Source organism: Thunnus thynnus, chromosome 23, assembly GCF_963924715.1.
Source record: "Thunnus thynnus chromosome 23, fThuThy2.1, whole genome shotgun sequence".
NCBI classification, from domain to species: Eukaryota; Metazoa; Chordata; class Actinopteri; order Scombriformes; family Scombridae; genus Thunnus; species Thunnus thynnus.
Window position 1 is genome coordinate 5,907,694 of NC_089539.1, and position 20,026 is coordinate 5,927,719.

General features: G+C 40.9%; 3 protein-coding genes across 4 annotated transcripts; 2 read left to right on the top strand and 1 right to left on the bottom strand.

Moving 5' to 3' along the window:
• Positions 1-214: 214 nt before the first annotated feature.
• Positions 215-4,497, top strand: apex1 (APEX nuclease (multifunctional DNA repair enzyme) 1). Of its 2 annotated transcripts, none has more exons than XM_067582296.1 (5): positions 215-349; positions 1,911-2,045; positions 2,180-2,343; positions 2,434-2,626; positions 3,434-4,497. In XM_067582296.1, exons 2-5 carry the CDS (start codon positions 1,982-1,984, stop codon positions 3,946-3,948), a joined length of 936 nt encoding a protein of 311 aa, XP_067438397.1. In that variant the 5' UTR covers positions 215-349; positions 1,911-1,981; the 3' UTR covers positions 3,949-4,497. The 2 variants fall into 2 exon arrangements, with proteins under 2 accessions (XP_067438397.1, XP_067438396.1); XM_067582295.1 differs by lacking the exon at positions 215-349 and adding an exon at positions 356-504.
• A 134-nt stretch (positions 4,498-4,631) lies between these two features.
• On the bottom strand, positions 4,632-12,451 carry LOC137176180 (zinc finger protein 11-like). Its single transcript, XM_067582293.1, has 9 exons — positions 12,134-12,451; positions 10,698-10,900; positions 10,408-10,506; positions 10,153-10,248; positions 9,844-9,954; positions 8,051-8,174; positions 6,867-7,965; positions 6,296-6,348; positions 4,632-6,058 (listed from the first exon to the last, which is right to left on the bottom strand). Exons 1-9 carry the CDS (start codon positions 12,165-12,167, stop codon positions 4,791-4,793), a joined length of 3,087 nt encoding a protein of 1,028 aa, XP_067438394.1. The 5' UTR covers positions 12,168-12,451; the 3' UTR covers positions 4,632-4,790.
• A 206-nt stretch (positions 12,452-12,657) lies between these two features.
• On the top strand, positions 12,658-19,885 carry selenoo2 (selenoprotein O2). Its single transcript, XM_067582110.1, has 9 exons — positions 12,658-13,687; positions 14,738-14,941; positions 15,144-15,321; positions 15,459-15,589; positions 15,867-16,144; positions 16,226-16,388; positions 16,746-16,931; positions 17,705-17,861; positions 18,930-19,885. The coding sequence occupies exons 1-9, from the start codon at positions 13,254-13,256 to the stop codon at positions 19,095-19,097; spliced, it is 1,899 nt and encodes a 632-aa protein (XP_067438211.1). The 5' UTR covers positions 12,658-13,253; the 3' UTR covers positions 19,098-19,885.
• Positions 19,886-20,026: the final 141 nt, after the last annotated feature.

Below are 20,026 nucleotides of genomic sequence, written 5' to 3' on the forward strand. Positions count from 1 at the left end.
CTAACGCTAACGCTAATCTAACGCTAACTGATATTTCACTTAATTAGACTTTCAGTCTTTTCAGTAAAACCTTTTTTAAGTGAGTAAAAACATGAGACGTTATGTTTATAAAGTCATTTTAGTCAGGCAGTCACTTAGTGCAGCCAGCACGTGGCCAGAAATCTTTGCTGTGCTTTGTGTGTGTGTGTGTTTGTTTGTGTCCGACTTAGCCTACTTTCGGGGACACATTTTAGACTAAAGATCAATTAATTGGGGGCAGCTTGTCCACTTGGGGACAAAATCCCCAAGTGGACAAGTCCCCAATTGATAAACGCTGATATTTGGGTCAGTGGTTATGGTTAGGGTTAGGGTAAGTCTCCAGAAAATTAATGTAAATCTATTTAATGTCCCCAAAACTAACCTAAGTAAACTTCAGTGTGTGTGTAAATGTGTGTATGTGTGTTTGGGGGGAGTGACTGTGGAGGAACACTTGTCTGCTCGTTGCATCCTGTTGTGAAAGTGCAAGTAAGGTTATTTGCATGTCTTTTCCCTGAAATGTGTAGCTAGTTTAACGTTATTTAACAGCATTTGCATTCGTAAGTGAATCCTATAAACCGTGAAAGAAGCTAAGTTAGCTGCTTTTCCCCATAACATCCTCCGAGGAGGCCTCCTGCTGCTGCTGCTGCATGTGTGCTCTTTGTCACACAGGAGATGCTAGCTATGCTAACGCTAGCCTCTAATCCTGCTTCGTAAAACCTTCAAAAGCTTCTGTCGTAGTAGTTTTTTTCTTCGTCTTCTGTATGCAGGCTGTCAATTTTGCACCCAGTGGATCTCATTAAATATCTTGCAGTTGGTGTGTTTAGCTATGTGCTCATCCACATGAAGGACTCGCATCCAACTTAACGCTCAGCGTGTTTTCCCCCTTTTGTCAGAAAGTTCCTTTTTTAAACATCCCAAAACTCACTTTACTTTTGCCAAGCTAACAAGCACCATTTGTAAAACACATGCATATGTTTTAAACTGAGGCGTTTGGTAACAGGATGTAGTCTTTGGGGAATACAGACATCCGTTCAGTCTATCTGCGGGTCTTAAAGTCTTAAAAGGTTTTCTTTGGGAAAAAAGGCCTTAGGAGGTGTTTAAAAGTCTTAAGTTTCATTCACTAAGGTCTTAAACATTGTTCAAGCCTGCCATCAGTAGTAACGTTAATTATAAAATGTTTCTTAATGGAATTTAAGCAAAACTTGTCTGGAAAATCCCAAATTCTATTGTTCTAGACCCCTGACCTTAAATGAATGAGTTATTTTCGTTGGTTTATCCCATTGGCTGTATATAAATATCATCCATTCTTTATCTGATGCTTATCCACGTCCAGGTCATGATTCATGAGTTATTAGTTGTATTATTGGGAATGAATGTTAAATACTGGCCATATCATCCATGGTTTTTATTGATATCTTTCATACTTCCAGTAATCCAGTATTTGTATCTAGTAGATGAAAAAAAAATATTAATTCAGATACTAATTTTCATTTCAGACACAAGTCATTAACCAGTGTTTTGGACAATAATAATAATTTGATTTGTATAGTACTTTTCAATTGTCCATGTGTCTTTTTTTATGCTGTAGATGGACAGAAGAAAAAAGACAATCACACATTGAAAAAACAACAGTATTAAAAGACAGTGTCATATAAAAACCAGTGATCGGATAAAGCAACCAAAGAGTAAAAAGAAATATAAAATCTGGTGGTAACATCACAGAGCTTTATTATGCTAAAAAGTCCAGTAGTCAGATAGTCAGATAAAAAAAAAGTAAAAACTTGAATAAAAATCTGTAGATTCTCCAGGTGTAATAGCACAAAGTTGAGAACCACTGTGGTAAAAGTCTCCATTTCTGATGAACACTAAAATTTCTTTTTCTGTTTTTCCAGCGGCGTGTGTGCTGTTGTGTGTGCGTGTTGTGTGTCTGAGTAGTGTGTTTGCAGTCAGAGCGAGTTCAAGCATGAAGAGAGGCAAGAAGGCAGAGGAGGCGGCGGCTGCAGACGGGGAAAATGACACAGGCTCCGGTACTACAGCGGGCATTAATGCACTTTTCACATACATGCAGTTCCCTACATTCTTTACATATTAAAACATATTCCAATACCTTCTTTCCCTAACAACACATATCTGATTTGCTGCTTACATCATGGCCTTATAGCTTCTGCAAAGAAAGCAAAGAAGGCTAAGGAGCCAGAGGCCCCAGTACTGTATGATGATCCTCCTGACAAGATGACCAGCAAAGATGGACGCAACGCCAACATGAAGATCACTTCCTGGAACGTTGATGGGCTGAGGGCCTGGGTGAAAAAGAAGGGCCTGGATGTGAGTTTGCAGTTAACTTAAGAAACATAAGCAACACCAATTATTTGCCAAGCTGTGGCTGGTTTTAATGCTTGTGTCCCTCTGTTCCAGTGGGTGCGTGAGGAGGCTCCGGATGTTTTGTGCCTGCAGGAGACCAAGTGTGCTGAGAAAGACCTGCCCGCTGACATTACCTCAATGCCCGAGTACCCGCACAAGTACTGGGCCACGTCAGATGAAAAGGACGGTTACAGTGGTGTGGCCATGCTCTGCAAGACTGAACCCCTCAAAGTGACCTATGGCATTGGTGAGTGGTGTCTTATGCTGTCCAATCATTCATTGGAGGTCTAAACCTTCACTGGTGCCTGGAAATGGCAAAAATAAGTCTTAGTAGTAGGTCCAAGTTGATCACCTTTTTATGCTAGCAGTTGGACTCAAGGGACGGTAATGTCAGTTGGTTGGTCCACCACTAGACTAAAATATCTCCACAACTATTGGGCTGACTGCTGTGAAATTTTGTATAGACATTCATTATCCCCAGAGGATGAATCCTAATAACTTTGGTGATCCCATGATGTTTCCTTTAGCACCACCATGAAGTTGACATTTGTGGTTTTGAGTTTAATGTCTCTATTGGATTGTCATAAATTTTTCTTTTACAGGCATTGAAGTTTCTCTCAGGATAACTAATCTTTGGTGATTCTTTCTCCGTCCATATAGTGCCATCATCAAGTCAAAAATGTAATTTGGTAGCACCGGCACTTTGACTTACAACAACACACCTTCAAACCTATTGACATTCCCATTAGCTTCTGCTATGGTCAACATGGTATATACCTGCTAAATATTAGCATCGTCATTGTGAGCATGTTTGTACACCTTTTTGATGTGGTTAACATTTACATATTATGGTACTAGTTGTTAAGTAGACTGTCAGGCTGAACAGTGATTTGGCCTTGCTTGACAGTCTTTATCTTCATATTAATTGTGAACACACTACACTTGAAATTAAAGTACTAAAGCAAAGTAATTTTAAAACTGAACCTGTGTTTAAGTGATGATTAAGTATCTACATTCAATTTTTAACTGAACCTCCTCTACCAATCCCCCCCAGGCAAAGAGGAGCATGACAAGGAGGGCCGTGTCATTACTGCAGAGTTCCCCAGCTTCTTCCTGGTGACAGCATATATACCAAATGCTAGCAGAGGTCTTGTGCGCCTAGATTACCGCAAAACCTGGGATGTAGACTTCCGGGCATACCTGTGCAACCTGGACAAGCAGAAACCCCTGGTGTTGTGCGGCGACCTCAATGTGGCACACCAGGAGATCGACCTGAAGAACCCGAAGGGGAACAAGAAAAACGCAGGCTTCACCCCTGAGGAGCGCGAGGGCTTCAGCCAGCTGCTGGCGGCCGGTTTCACCGACAGCTTTCGTGAGCTCTACCCTGAGCAGACCAACGCCTACACCTTCTGGACCTACATGATGAACGCCCGCTCAAAGAACGTGGGCTGGCGACTCGATTACTTTGTGCTGTCGTCCGCTCTGCTGCCAGGCCTTTGCGACAGTAAGATCCGCAACAAGGTGATGGGAAGCGACCACTGCCCCATCACTCTGCACATAACAGTGTAGGTTACTCTGGTCAGCAAGCCTACTGCTTTGCAGAGCTCTGTTAGAGTGAAGCATCACCTACTTGGGAAGTCTTGCATCTGTTGAAATTTCTCAAAGGTGAAGTTCTCAGTAAATTCAGCAGTAGCTTCATTGTCTATTACCTTTATCTTTTTTCACATGAAACTTTAATAAACATAATGCCCATTTGTCCTTTCTGTAATTGATGTTTGTCAGTAAAACACAACAATGCAAAATTAAATTCCTCTTGGCTGTCCTGTCTGATGATCCAACACTAAATACTCAAAGATATGTAAGCTCATATTCAACAATGATTTAAGACCAGTTGTAGAACTCTCACAAAGTGGCTCCTGTCTGTACTACTGCTGACCAGAAACAAAAGTCTCTGCCACACAACCTGCGGGATGTTTTTTGTTACTGTTTGAAATGAAACCACTGCTCTTGTAACTTGTTCTGGCACAAAAAGGTTAACGCTTTTATTCCAAACCAGTGTTAAATTTTCTGTTGTAAAACATGCCCACACTTCTGAATAAAGACTGGATTTCTGTAGAACTTTCTTGTGTTCGTTATTTGAAGACATAGAGCCAAGATGTTAACTTTACATATTCCTCTGCTCAGTGTGGTTTAATTACAACACAACCATGAAATCAAATGCATTCAGTCTATGAAAATAGGGGATATTCAACATGAACCTGTTCTTGCTAGAAGTAGATTTACAGCAGTTCATTGGAGATAAAGCCACAGTAATGCATCTAGAGTTGTCTTTGTCCCAGTCTAAACTATATGGAATTATACCATTTTAATTTCCAAATATACATTTTCAGAGAAGTTAAAGTCTTGACTGTCTATGTTAACTTCATGATATGTGTTCGTTGATGCATTTTAAGATGATATGATTGCCTAAAGCCTTTCCCACATTCTACACATAGGTACGGTTTTTCCCCTGTATGTGTTTGCTGGTGTCTTTTCAGCCGATTGGCACTGAGGAAGCTCTTGTCACACTCGGCACAGGAATACGGGCGGACTCCAGTGTGGTAGCGCAGGTGAATGGTCAGGTAGCAAGACTGTGTGAATTTCTTGCCACAGTGGGGACACTGAAAGGGCTTGTGGCCTGTGTGGAAACGCTCGTGCTTCAGAAGCTCTGCATGGGAAAAGAAACCCTTCCCGCAGTCGGAGCACAGGTACGGCCTCTCGCCTGAATGCGTCAGCTCGTGTCTGATTAAAGTTGCCTTATAGACAAAACTCTTGTCGCACTGTGAGCAGCTGAAAACATTTTCCCTGGTGTGGCAGCGTTCGTGTTTCTTCATGTTGCGTTCCCTTTTGAAGCACTTGCCACAGTAGGAACACATGAAGGGCATTTCCTCTGAGTGGATCTTCATGTGGCTCACCAAACCGCCCTTGTAGAGGAATCCTTTGCCACACTGTGTACATGTGTGTGGCCGCTCTTTTTGATGGATGCGTTGGTGCGCTGTGAGAGCTGCTCGGTAGGCGAAGCTCTTCCCGCAGTTGCAGGTGTGCACTCTCTCTTCTTGATGAGTCTGGAGGTGCCTGTTGAGGTAGCTGACACAGCTGAAGCCCAGGTCACAGCGAGGGCATTTGTGAGAACGCTCCACCTTGTTGGCATCTTCGCCATGGGTCTTCAGGTGCCTCACCAGTGCAGACTTCCAGGCAAACGCCCGGCCACACTCCGAACACAGGTACTCGCCATTCTCCATGTGGGTGCTCTTATGCTCCCTCTGAGCCACCAAGGACTTGAAGAACTCCCCGCAGATCAGGCACTCGTACTTGCGTCCGGACTTGTGCGTCTGCTTGTGCCTCTCCAGTGATTGTTTGAAGGAGAAACGCCGTCCACACTGAGAACAAAGGAAGGGCTGCTCGCCTGTGTGGATTCGCTGGTGGGCTTTTAGTAAGGACTGGAACTTGAAGCTCTTCTCACAGTCTGGACAACTAAAACGTCCCTCCTCCTCTGTGAGGGACTGAAGGGACAGCTTGTCATCCTCAACCTCAACAGAGTGGACTTTGTCAATGTGCTGCTGGACCTGCGCTTCTTCTGAATGGTGGAAGGAGCAGTTAGGACAGGAGAAAGCCTCCGATGGTCCATCTGCAACAGAACCTTATGGAGAAACAAAGCGATTTTAAGACTACAGCAAGAAATTAAAGAAGGAAAATGTTCAACTTTTTTGAAATTTATTACTTATAACTTAATTTACTTATGGACACATGGATTCACATTCTGCTTGTAATTTACAGGTTAACACAATTTTAAATAGTGTCAGTTCTCTTATCTCTCTAAATATGTAATTTTGGTGAGGAAGATCAAAAGATTATATTTCTAAAAATGAACACTCACTTTCATCGCCGTCCTTTGATGAGACCGCGGTTGACCCATAGGAGTGTTCTGCACTGTTAAAAAGAAAGGAAAAGTCACCAAGAGGCACACGAGTTGCTGGATGTCTCACCATACATAACAATTTCAAGATTTAATTTGTCATTCGATATGTGCAGTGAAATGCATGGTGGCACACTAGGCTGCGCTAACAGGTCAGTGTGCAAATAAAAATTAAGAAACCGAATATAAGTAAAAATAAGAATTATAAAGAATTAAAATGAAAGATAAAATATTTGTACTATAGGTAGTAAAATGCACAAGTGTATATTGGCCTGGTGCAATTTTGATAATAAAGTATTTAAGTCTATGTACTAAGTCTGTTATAAAAACTGAACTATTAAGTTTTAATCATGGGCTGTTCTCAAATTTACCAAGTTTAAAACAACATATTGACACAGACATATGTCATCATAATGATACACAAAACTGAAACTCTGTATCATTGTGCAAGAACAACAAAAACATTACTGAAGGAAACCATTTGTGTGACAGAAACAAATAAGAAGTGGTTAATGAGGCCAGATGATTTTACCAATTGAAAGGCAAAGGCTTCAGCCCTGGAGGATTCGCCCTGGTGATCTCCTTCTTTCTCTTAGTGGTCATGCGCTTCTGCAAATTTATCACCTGGATCTTCATGGTGGGTTTGCGTTTGCGCCCACTTGTGCGCACTTTGATCAGGGAAATGACTTGTTCAGGGAGCATGCCTCCAGGCTCCGAGGTGGGACACTTGCTGCTCTGAACCTCTGCATTCTCTGGATCATGATCAGAGTTATCATCTGCTTGCACCTGGCAGTCAGGTTCAGTGAGTGCAACAACCTCTTTTCCTTCTTCATGGCTCCCTGGAGTCTTGTTTGCGTTGTGGTCATCAGTGTGAGTTTTCAGGTGCCTCGCAAGTGCCAGCTCCCAGTTGAATTTTTTGCTGCACTGCTGGCATGTGTAAACACCTTCTTCCATGTGTGTTTGCTTGTGCTCCGTGCGGGCCAACAAGGAGTGGAAGGTCTCCCCGCAGACAACGCAGTTGTACTTGCGTCCGGTTTTGTGAGTGTTTCTGTGCCTGTCGAGGGACTGTCTGAAAGAGAAGCAGCGGCCGCACTCGTTGCATCGGTGGGGGCGTTCACCAGTGTGGATGACCCTGTGTGCGGTTAGCGAAGAAGCAAACTTAAATTTCTTCTCACAGTCTGGGCAGTCATGAGGTCCCAAAGAGATCTGATGCTGAGAGGATGCTGAGTCATAGTTAACTTTTGCATGACCGATGTTTATCAAACCACTTGCAGGCTTTTCTTGTGTTGTTTCCTGCCCTGCTTCTCCTACTTCCTCCTCCCTGGCCGTCTCTTCTGTGAGCACTACCAGTGAATCTTCAGCCGCTGTGCTACTGTCTGTTCCTTCAAAGCAGTTTTCTCCCAGCACCACCTCTACGTCGGTGCTCGCGCCTAGTTCAACCTCTGCATAATCTGTCACTGTGATGATTTCAACTGCTACGTCATCCACGAATGAAACAGTGGTGTGTGTGTCATCGTTGAGGTCTTGCAGCGGATCTGACTGGTTGGCTTGTTCTTTTGGCTTTGCCATTCTGCTGGTGGGAACTGCAGAGAGGGAGGAGAGGATGCTGTCGCCCATACTCAAGGGTGGAACTGCGCAAAAAACGAGTGAAACTAAAGTTATTATCTTGTCCTCAAACTTGAAATGCAATAGCAGTGGTTATGGGAAGTTACTTACCATGTTGCTCTAAATGCTGGAGGTGTTTGTGGTGCTGGAGCAAAGTCTTCAGGTCTGTAGGTTCAGAGACTGAACACACACAATCCTCCAACACAGAACCTTCAGCTCCAAGCCAGGAAACAGTCTGCGAGTAATGTATGACAGCACACATCACCACAGATCCAATATCATCAAAAATGATAAAGCCTTAATGAAATAAACAAAGATTTAAATTTCTAAAGCAGGACACTGAGACACCAGAATTGCAGATTGAACACCTGTAGGACAAATAACTGGTTAATAATATTTAGAATTTATTTTGTCTGGTTATCTCGGATTTAAAGCGTTACTACTTTTGATGAGACGAGAGTAGCGCTGCACATCATTGAAGGATAGGTTCACAGTTTTTAACGTTTGTCTTAAAACAATAGCCAGGTGCCCATATAAACACTAAAACAGGTTTTGCTTACTGTAATCATTCCTAATGATCACAGTAGCCATTAAAAGATCATAATTTTTAAGGGCTTCCAATGAAAGCTGTTAGTGTGTTATTGTACCTTGTTTCTATTACACTGTACATAGTCTATGCATGAGATATAGTATATACACACAGGATAAAGCAGAGAGAGGAACAGTGGAAGCAACTACCCATGGCCCCAACATGGGAAGGGCTGACAAAAAGCATTTTTTTCTCTGCAGGTTTTTAAATTAGACTTATATCAAGTAGTCATTTGCAGCACTTTACTTACTTTACTAGTAAAGTAATTTAAACTGAGGTATTATTATTTAACATCACTTCCTGTATTAAGACAGGTCAATCAGTTTGAGAGCAACAGCAGCTTCCAATCCTGTGTATTCAGTCTTAATACTGGGTCTACCTTTCTGTGTATATTAAGAATGTGCCTTTAAAGTCTCTAAAGTTTTATTATACTTTTATGTTGCAGCAGACTGGGCTAGCACTTCTTCATCTTAGTTCGGCATATAAAACATGATTCCAGTGAACTCTTCTTCTGTTGTCTTATTATGGAATACAGTCACACATTAATATTTCTCGGTGTAGGGGCCCAGAGTAAGATGGTTTTCCACCTTTGTCTCAGGGTATAATGAACATCTTTTAAAAATGTGATGGAAATATAATGTCCTAAAACCTCATAGTGAAAGCTTCACACTAAAAATGTATTAAACACTTGATTACTGATTACATGCATATTACTTATATGCATGTGTACACTTGGTCCTTCAGTTATTTGTTCAGATGAGAAGATGGAAGTACTAAAAGGGGAGGGGGCCCCACTGAAGCTTCATATGCTCAGATTTTTGTGCTAGACCACTGTAAGTAGTGAGGTGACTTAACATTGCAGCTATCTCACAATTGCTTTTGGACCTCACATGTCTGATTGAACTGTTTAGTGAGTGTGATGTTGTGGGGAAAGAAGCTGTTGTATAGATGTACAGTGTTCTGTAGCGCCTACCAGAGGGGAGATGTTGACACAACTTTAGTTCCATCATTCACTTCTTATGGGATAATTGTTATCATTCATAGTTAATACATACAGTACAGTGTGATGTACTGGCAAGCATATATGATTAACCTGTAATATGGCTGGAGCTCATTTACGTGCTACATACTCCCTCTAGTGGTCTTGGTAATGCTGTGGTAAGCCTCTAACTGTAATATAACATTTCCCCTGTTATATAAGTCTGTAGTAGTAGTAGTAGTAAAGTAGTTGACTATTTTAGTTAGTCTTTCTTTGTTTTTACATGTGATACTCATTGTTACCTTTTTATCCAAATGACATAACGACACCGCTCACCTGCTCAAGGTCAGGAACTGGCAACAGCTGAGCAAGTCGACAGAGGAACTCCCAAAACAGAGTCTGCAAATCACGGTCATACTGTGGTCCATACTCAGCAGGGAAGACCTCCTTTAAAAGACAATAAAAGACTGTCATAACTCTTTCACTGCATCATAAATACTAAAGCGATTCAACAACTAACTGAATGTGTGCAACTAACAGAACCCATCTTCATACAAACTACAACCATTAACAATAAGCTATAAAGACAGGTAAAATTTACAGGTGTGTTTGGCTCAACAGAGGTCTAAATGATAAGTGACTTACCATGAAAAAGTCTTGTCTCTCTTCAGGATCTTTGAGCAGAGTCTGAATTAACCCCAGAAAGTGAACCACTACTTCCTCCTCTTCTGATTCTTTTATCTGCAATATCACAGAAGTTCACTACTGGATAGTCGCTGGAGTGGTGTTGATCAATTTGTTGCCCGGCCAGCAACGGAATATGTTTACATTAACAAAAAGTGAGCTTAACAGAGCAGTTGGATTTTGAAAAATCAATTAATCTATACTGTAGACACTTACATCTACCAGGGAAGGGTGTTGTGATTTAATCTTGTCCAAGTGACACAATATGAAGTCAGGTTCCACATGCTGTTCACTTCGGCACAACTCAAGAATATACTGTAGAGGAGAAAAACAAACACTGCATCAAAATACTACTGTGTTCACAATACAGTACATACATCATTAGTTGTCTGTAAATATAACTATATACTATATCCTAGCCTCCATCTTACATAACAACATTTAACATTAGCTTTGAATCAGCTGATAAATGAGGATAACCTCTCATGTCCTCCACTGACACCCACCCTAGCTCTTAACCCCAGGTTAAGTTGTGTCCTGTGCTTGTACATCAGCAGCTCTGGGACCATGTCATTCACCAAAGAGACAAACTCTGCCACTTTCCAGTAGTTCATGACATCTTGTTTCTTCAGCACCTGCCACATAGAAGCGGTCATGAGCTGAAAAGGTGGGACCAGGAGGCGCAGTGACGCCAGAGGTAAAGGGTTGCCTGAAAAACAGAAATGCACAGGTGAATGAAGCAGACCTGTCTGTCCCACTTATTATCCTAATTTAATCACTAACATTTTCCTTGTCAGACACGAAATCTGTCTATAAGTTGTCAACCCTATTATCAGAACACTGGACTGTGTGATGATGGGAAGTCAAACTGGGGCAGTTATTTTCAGCTGATTTGACATTTTTCTAACACTTGATTTTTAATGTTTTTCAATCACACAATACAATTATGTACAATGATTCTTATATTTACAAAAACACCATTTGCATATAGACATAAAATATTAAAGTTCTCCTCCACTCACAAATATTTTTTCTTCTTGTTCCTTCAGTTGGATGTTTGAGCTTCACTGAGCAGAATGATGTACGTGCAGAGTGTGTTTTCACATTCATCTGCTGAAAGTGGAAAGTTTCTCTGTGATCACTGAAAATCTGATTTTAAGGGGTGGGCCCATGAAAATGATTTGTGACTTCACAACTAGTTTGGAGCCAATCCTGGTCCAATATTCAATTTACCCAACTTGAAGCCTCAAGTGCACAAACACTGAAAATTGACTTTTTGATGAAGTGAAGTGGACATTTTGTGTCCAGCAGTTAAACTTTTGAATTGAAGAATATTTGTATATTCATAGATTGTGGAATTTTTAATGAGGGAGAAGGAGGAGATGCAATTTTTTTAGAATTTTAGCAAGATAATTGATCTATTTTATGGAAAAACCATATCAGACACAAATCATTATTCAAAGTAGAGTATTTAATACATCTTAAAACATGTCTGGAGGGGATCTTTAAAATTGCTATATTTCCCGTCTCTAATTCTAGCTCAGAAGGAGGATCGTTCCTCTCCTTTGCTTTTGTCTGTTAGCTATATTTATAGCGACACAAGAACAGAGATCTGTTTTGAATGCAACCTTGCTGAAAACACTGAGTGCATGTTCAATACCGACAATGTTCCTAAAACCAAGTCAGCTACACTTTTGCCATGCTTGTACGAATTATTCATGGAAATGCAGCATTCATAAGACGATATGCATGCAAAGTGATTTGTGACGCAAACTAAAACCTGTCAAGATACAACCTGAAAATAAGCCAACAAACTAGCTTAATAAGCTAATTTAGCTTGAGTCGAAGCACTGAGAAAAGTTAAAGTTAGCTGAACTATCGCCAACTCCAAGTTTTCCAACAAATTGGCTTATATTCGTTCTTGCTTTCCCAACAAACCAACCTTTAGAAATGGTCGCGAAAACATTTGAGTCCATCTTCTCTCACACCGGTGCTGATGAAAGTTTGACTGCGGTTAGCTGCTTTTAGCCGGCTAGCTAGCTACTTTACCCAGGCACGGTTTACTGATATTGGCAGTTAATGGATGACACAGACTGGGGCAGCTATTCGACTTTAAGTGCAAAACCTCCCCTCTAACTTAGGAGACGAACTCCAAATAACCGCGAGCACTGTCAAAACAAACTGTTACATGGTGAATTGATTTGTTGTCGGAGACTTCTTCACTATTTAGATTATCCGACACATGGCGTTCTTCTTGTTGCGTTACTGCCACCTGCTGGAGATTCTTTGCATCACCCCGAGCACTGCTTACCCTATATCCCTCTCTGTATTACACTATACCCTATTATGTATTACCCTGTAATACAGAGTAGTTTTCACTCTTGATCCTTGGTGTGATCAGAAGCAAAATACATAAAAACACAGATATGTGAATATTGCTTATTTCACAACTAAGTACATGCACATTACATATACGCACATTACATATACTGTTTATACATTTTCACATTCCCAGTCAATATCTTGCACATTATTTCTGAACTCAACTGCTCTGTTCTGTAAAATGTTATTGTCTGTAAAATGTTATTTATATATTTGTACCGCCTGTCTTTTGCAGTAGTTGTATTTTTCTTACTTTGATACTTGTTTTTTCTCTTATCTTCTGTTTTTTTATTGTCATGCACCACAACAACAAGGTAAATTTCTTATATGTGCAAACTTACATGGCAATAAATCTGATTCAGCTACTACAAATTTGATGGTTTTGTAGGCTTTACTTGAGTATTTCCATTTTCTGCTACTTTTACTTCCACCCCACTACATTCCAGAGGACAATATTGCTTTGACCTACATTTAGCTGATAAGTAACATTTTGAATGCGGGACTTATATTTCTGATGAGCACTTTTACATTGTGGTATTGACACTTTTAATTGAGTAAAGGGTCTGAATACTTTTTTCACCACTGAGCACTGTCTCTCGTAGGCTACTGAAAAGTGCCACACACTGACGCCACCACATAGTCTTGTTCATCAGGACTGGATCGCATAAGCTCCAGGATTCATGGAGCCCTCTCAGTGCGAGTCCTCGGCTCTGGAGCGCTTACCTTTCAACAACACCGCACTGAACAGGCTGCCGGTGGATGACTCGGAGGAGCCCGGGTCCCGGACCGTCCCGGCGGCGTGTTTCTCCCGAATTCGAGCTCTTCAGCCGCTAGCGCGCCCGACCTTCGTGGCTCTATCCCAGTCAGCGCTGGCTCTGCTCGGCCTGAGAGTGCAGGATGTGCTGAGTGATCCTCTGGGCCCGGAGTATTTGAGTGGCTCCCGGCTGCTGCCGGGCTCCCAGCCGGCTGCGCACTGTTACAGCGGTCACCAGTTTGGGCTGTTTGCGGGTCAGCTGGGAGATGGAGCGGTGATGTACCTGGGGGAGGTAGAGTCCGTCACCCATGGGCGATGGGAGATTCAGGTGAAAGGTGCAGGAATCACACCTTACTCCAGGTAATTTTTGCTATTCTGATGTGCTGACAGCTCAGGTATTTGTTGTTTTCTTTCATGTATTTACCATCTCATCTTGAAGACCACATATTTGGTGCAGTTTAACCATCACAACAATCTGGTCTGGGACAAAATATCTATAATGTTTGATGCATTTTTCTCTCATCAAATGTAAATAAGACACTTTGAGCAAGTGACACAGCAGATCCTCCATAAGCCTTCCTCACTAGAGGCATGTGAATGCACTTATCCCAGGGAGAGCTGCTTATGAGCTTAACTGCTTGGCACACATCAAATGCATCCCTTTGCTTAACTCACAATAGCGCTCCATAAAACCAATTTCCCCAGCCGATTTATTCGTTTGAACACATGTAGTATAAGGAATGTTAGAGACATTTTCTAATTCATGACATACAGCATATCTGACCAGTATCACCTCTCTTCACAATCCCAGTAATGGCAAAACACATTTGAGTCAACATTTTGCTACTGTACTGTATGTTTTTCCATAAACACTTAGGAAATTTGTAACATGAAACATCACTGGCATCGAGCATGTTCATCCCAGACCTAGCAGTTTGACAAAAAAAAGGTCCCCTTACTAGATTTTTCCCGACCTGTCAACCACTTTTCATAGTCCTCCCAGTGGATGGAGTTTGTACAGCTGTCAAACTTAAAGCTCTAGAAAAATTTTTTTTTACCTTAAATTTCACACTCATCCACTGATGTGTGAATTCATATGCATTGAATTTACATAATGTGTTGGATCTCTGTCCTAAGTTATGTTAAGTTTTATATTGTTTATAATTTGTGCTTTTTTGCCTAGACTTCTTGTGGGAGACAGTCAATTAAAGAAAAACTACTATAAATGTAATACAATACCATATATATTGATGGAATAACTGATTTAGTTTACGTGGCTCACAAAAACAACACTGTTATATTTTGAAGATTTGTTGAACAACATTCAACATATTTCCAGTACCAGCAATTTGTAATATTTTCAACTCATGCACTGGTTAATCAGAGCTGGACACATTGCAATTTTCTCAGAGATGGTGATGGCAGGAAGGTGCTTCGCTCCAGCATCAGAGAGTTCTTGTGCAGCGAGGCCATGGCCGCCCTGGGGATACCCAGCACCCGTGCAGCCTCCCTTGTGACCTCTGACCTCTATGTCAGCAGGGATCCTCTGAACAGTGGCCAGCGCATTGATGAGCGCTGCTCAGTTGTCCTGCGTCTCGCCCCTTCCTTCATCAGGTAATCAAGTTTTTCTTGAGTTTATCACTTTTGCCATAGTGATGTCTGTAAAAAATATGGATCAAAGTGTAAAATTGAACTAAAATGCAACTAAGATGAAAATCTGACCTCATACAGAAAAACCCATGAGTAATGATTTGTACTTTGTGAAAAATCATATGAAACCATTCCAGAAACAGACATCTCTCTTTCCTTTGTTTAGGTTTGGATCTTTTGAGATATTTCTGGGCCGAGATGGATTCTCAGGCCTGCAGGGTCCCAGCACAGGGCGGCATGACATTCGCGCTCAGCTGCTGGATTATGTCATCGAGACTTTCTTTCCTTCTATTCAACAGGCTTATAGCAACAGGAAAAACAGGAATTTGGCTTTTTTCAGAGAGGTGAAAAGCTTAAATGTTTCTCTCAGAGGATGTAAGGATGTAGGATACAATAATGAACATGGCAAACATGGTATAGGATTTAATTCATGCTGGTGTTTTAGCATTTTGATCATCAAATTGGACTTGTTTTTGCCCAGGTGATGGTGCGAACTGCTAAACTAGTGGCCCAGTGGCAGTGTGTTGGGTTTTGCCATGGCGTGCTAAACACAGACAATATGAGCATCCTGGGTCTGACTCTGGATTATGGCCCCTTTGGTTTCATGGACAGGTAGGCTGCTGAAAGCACAAGTAAGTGTCATGTGCACATCTTTACATTTAAGTTTGCCAGTTAGATTACTTGTAATCTGAAAAACTGGTTCTTCAGCTATAAGTGAGGTTAAAAATAAATATATATTTCAGCTCTGCCTCAGTAACATTGCTCTAAAAGTGAGATTATAATCTGTTTTGACATTCAGTGTCTAAAAAGAAGATATTTACATAAAAACAATATTCAATGCAATGTGTTGCGTCATATTCTACATGAAAACTCTCCCACCTTGTGTCAGATTTGATCCAGATTTTGTTTGCAACGCCTCAGACAAAAGAGGGCGATACTCATACCAAGCCCAGCCGTCCATGTGCCGCTGGAACCTGGCTCGCCTGGCGGAGGCATTGGGCTCTGAGCTGGATGCAGCCAAGGCCAGAGCTATCCTGGATGAATTTATGCCCACATATGAAACCTTCTACCTGTCTATCATGAGGAAGAAATTGGGCCTTGTGAGGAAAGAAGAGGCAGAGGACAGAGAGCTCATATCAGACCTGCTGCATCTCATGCACAATACTGGTACAAGGAGTTATGTAAGATAGATGGAGATGTCAGGGAACAATATATACAACAGTATAGTTATTTTGGGTTTTTTTTCAGGTGCAGATTATACCAACACCTTCCACCTGCTGAGCCGTGTGCCCTGGCCTGAGGAGGGTGAGAGTGAGAGGGCGACAGTCGGGCCAGTAGTGGACCTCATCCTAGAGCAGTGTGCCTCTATTGAGGAGCTAAAGGTGGCTAATAAGCCAACTATGGAGAACCGGTGAGGGAGTGTATGGTGGTTGGGTATATGTATGCTTTTTTATAGAGCAGCTATAATGAGAACATAAAGTCTCTAGCTACCCCACCATATACTCCCAATGAACATACATTTAGTCCTACCTGAGCAAATATCTTTCACCATCTAATCTGTTTTTCCTTTTATATGCAAGCATTTTGGGAAAAAATCTTACCAAGAAAATATGTAAGTTAAATGTGTTTTGTGGTATTTGGAAAGACTTATCCATACAACTGAGGCAGACATACATGGAACAGCATGTAGAACTAGAGCTAGATTTATGGACAACATCAAGCATTTTTCCTTTTCCCCAATCATCTTTAGCATCTGCCTTGTTTTTAGTGAGTTGGCGATGATTTTGTCCATGGCACAAACCAACCCAGTCATGTTTGGCATGGTGGCAGACAGGCCAGGTGTGTCCCACCAGCTGGACTTAATGTGCCGACTAAAGGAGCTGCTTGAGACGGATCAGGATGAGCTCAAGGAAAAGCATCATGATGACTGGATTCGCTGGGTTAGCCGATACAGGTAAGAAAAGAAAAACACGGGTACAAAGAGGTGAACTAAAAAGTTGCATATTCATATAATGTGATTGATAAATAACAGGCAGTATTTGGCTTGTTTCTTGGGTTAAGGCTGAAAATGACCTTTATGTAATGATTATAATGATAATGATTATATTTACATAATGTTTAAGATTTGACCTTATTCCTACATTTGTCAATCCAGTTTCAAAGGATGGAACACGCTTACTTCCTGTTGCTGGCTGCAATTTAAAGTTGCACTAATTAAATTTTTTACATTAATAATGGATTAAATGGCTACTTCTTAAACGTCACTCATAGTGGTGAACCCACAGAAAATGATTACCCAACTCTGCAGTTCCCCTAGCTTACTTGTTTTAGTTTTACGGCCTGCAACTTAAATGTATTAGTACAGTCTCACTGCTTGCATCAAACTAATTTCAAGCAGCAACAGGCTGATTTTTGAGCAAAAAAGCCAAAACAGAGCTAAAAGGAGAATCACTTAGATTTGCAGTTACATTTGTGATTTAATCTACAATTTAATGTTAATGTTGCTCCATATGTGCTAATATGTGTAACTAGGCAACTGTTTGCTAACACGTTCGCAATGCCCACTTTATCAGGTGATAATATATCAGTGTTGTGTTTACAGCTTGTTGCACTGCCCCATGAGGCTGACAAAAATAAATTGTTGCTGCTTTAAACATAGTATCTGCTGGTATCATTGAACAAAGAGCGAAGACTCTTTTTGTAATTTTTCTTTTGCCGCAATACCAGGAGGCGTTTAACCAGGGAGTGTGACGGCACAAGTGACTTGTCCCTCATCATAAAGGAGAGACTCAATGTGATGAACAGCACCAACCCCCGTGTCGTCTTACGCAACTACATCGCCCAGAATGCAATTCAGGCTGCTGAAAAGGGAGACTTCTCTGAGGTCGAGACCATTGAAAATTCTTTTCTTTCCTTTTCAAAATCACTATTGCCACACAGGCCTAAGCAGCTGCTGGTCTACACTAGTTCACTAGTGTATCACAGGGTTCCCTTGGGAAACTGGTTAAGCAGAGGTTTAAGCACTCTTACCTCCCCCCAATGTCCTCAATTTTTATTTCAAATACTAAATTAAAAACATCCCACCAAATGGTGTCTTCAGTCACACAATCAATAGAAAACACAGGCAGTGATACACTGGATAACTTTTAAGCTAGTACCTAAAGAGGATGAATTTTACACTAAAATGCTGCTCACTGGGTATTGTTAACCTCAGTTCCTGTGTCAGTGTCATCCTTCTGAAGTTAGTATTTTCAATAACGCTGTACATGGGTGTCCCTGTGAATAAAACAGCACATGGCTTCAGTAACCAGGAGGAGCTTAGGGCCAGTTGGAAGTGCTAATGCTAGTGTTACTTGTCTTGTTTTATTTGGAAAGATTGTTGTGTTGTCTTTGGAGAGATGGTTTTTGACAGCCATACATATAGATATTTCCAAATTTCATGCAGAATTTAGGTCAGATCTGTGGTTGCGTATCAATGTAGCCAAATCTTTATTAAGTCTAATTTTGTATTTCCTCAAAATGTAATAATTTCTTCTGACATTAGTGGAGGCTTTCTTTATTTCAAGCAAGGCAGAGCACCACCTCTATTAATTACGGTATCATATAATATTTCATGATAGTTCTCTAATATTCCTTTAGAAACATACAGTGTTTATCAGTTTATTGTATTGTTGTCTTGAGTGAATGAGTTGAGTCAATGAATCCACCAGTAGGTGGAAACAAATGGCCATCATTGGTACAGATACACAGACATCAGTAAACTCCATGTTGCTGTGAGACCAGCAGCTCCTGTAATAGACTTAGTTGTCTTAATGAAGTTTGTATTTTTATGTACTTTGATTTTTGTTTTATGCAGTTTAAACCCAATTTCTTTTTTTATTTAGTAGTATTTCTTCTTATTTTCTTTCCTAAGAATTGGTAGTAGTCATCTTATCTGTACCTTGGTTTGCAGGTCAACAGGGTCCTCAGAGTTCTGGAGAAACCATATTCTGATGCATTTGGGCTGGAGCCTTTGGATGGATCTAATGCATGTAGTGAAAACGAGCAGAAAGGCAGGGAACTGACTGTTGGCTACAACAGGAAGTCTCCTTCCTGGGCACAAAAAATTTGCGTCACTTGATCCTCATAGAGCCTCCCAGGTGGCAGAAGGAGAGAGGTCTGCTTTCACTGTTGGACCACATACAGTAGACCACAGTTGTCAGCGCAAACAAGATCTGGGTTGTCGGTGTGAAGGGAAATTAATGATTTGGCACTAACATGTCAGTTTTTCTCTCCACTCCCATTGTTCCCACGTCTGACTTGGTTTCTCTCCTAGCTGAAGGAGGATGTTACAGTTTGTAACCCAGTGTGTTCCAGTGTTCATCAGGATTGGCATAGATTTTGATTTGTGTGGTCATTTCATCCTGTAACTAATAATACAACAGCATCAAATTTCAAAACAATTGGTGCAATCAACAAAGAACAATTAAAAAGATTGGTGATAGTAAAAAGCAGGCAAGTTTTGTCACACCGACAAGAATTCAATGCATTTAGCTGATGAAGTATGATGGCTCAGATGACCAGTCACATAATGACCTGTCTGGGTCTGAAACACCAAGAACACACTCATAGAACACTCATGTACTTAATGAATATATAAGGTCAGCATCTTCAATTGTATAGAAGCAGAATTATTTTCAATTAAATTCAGTTAGTTTAACATAGCTGTATCACAAATGAGCTCAAACATGCTACTGTTAGTAACTGAAACCTACTGTAGGAATATGATATGATTGGTCATATATCTTTGTAACAGTTTCTCAATAAAGTCTGTTAAATAACTGTAGATGTTTGTTTAAACCTATAAGAAGACATATGTACATTCCAGCATTTTCTCAATATCGGAATAAATGATTTTCCAATATCTTACTACATCGATAATATCCCTTATTTTTATTTTCTGTCACTATTTATCCACTGAAAACCTACATCAACTTCACAACGGCTGTCTATATATGGTAGTATACACTCATTAACACCTGTTGATAAATGGCTTATTGCACATTATAA

Bases quoted from the DNA above. Each gene is read 5' to 3' on its own strand.
- selenoo2 (XM_067582110.1), top strand. From the start codon at position 13,254: ATGGAGCCCTCTCAGTGCGAGTCCTCGGCTCTGGAGCGCTTACCTTTC. The intron at 13,688-14,737 runs GTAATTTTTGCT...CAATTTTCTCAG, and splicing joins GGAATCACACCTTACTCCAG to AGATGGTGATGGCAGGAAGG. The intron at 16,932-17,704 runs GTAAGAAAAGAA...CCGCAATACCAG, and splicing joins CGCTGGGTTAGCCGATACAG to GAGGCGTTTAACCAGGGAGT.
- apex1 (XM_067582296.1), top strand. From the start codon at position 1,982: ATGAAGAGAGGCAAGAAGGCAGAGGAGGCGGCGGCTGCAGACGGGGAA. The intron at 2,046-2,179 runs GTACTACAGCGG...ATGGCCTTATAG, and splicing joins GGAAAATGACACAGGCTCCG to CTTCTGCAAAGAAAGCAAAG. The intron at 2,344-2,433 runs GTGAGTTTGCAG...CCTCTGTTCCAG, and splicing joins TGAAAAAGAAGGGCCTGGAT to TGGGTGCGTGAGGAGGCTCC.
- LOC137176180 (XM_067582293.1), bottom strand. From the start codon at position 12,167: ATGGACTCAAATGTTTTCGCGACCATTTCTAAAG. The intron at 10,507-10,697 runs GTGGGTGTCAGT...TCTCCTCTACAG, and splicing joins ACCTGGGGTTAAGAGCTAGG to TATATTCTTGAGTTGTGCCG. The intron at 10,249-10,407 runs GTAAGTGTCTAC...GTGATATTGCAG, and splicing joins AACACCCTTCCCTGGTAGAT to ATAAAAGAATCAGAAGAGGA.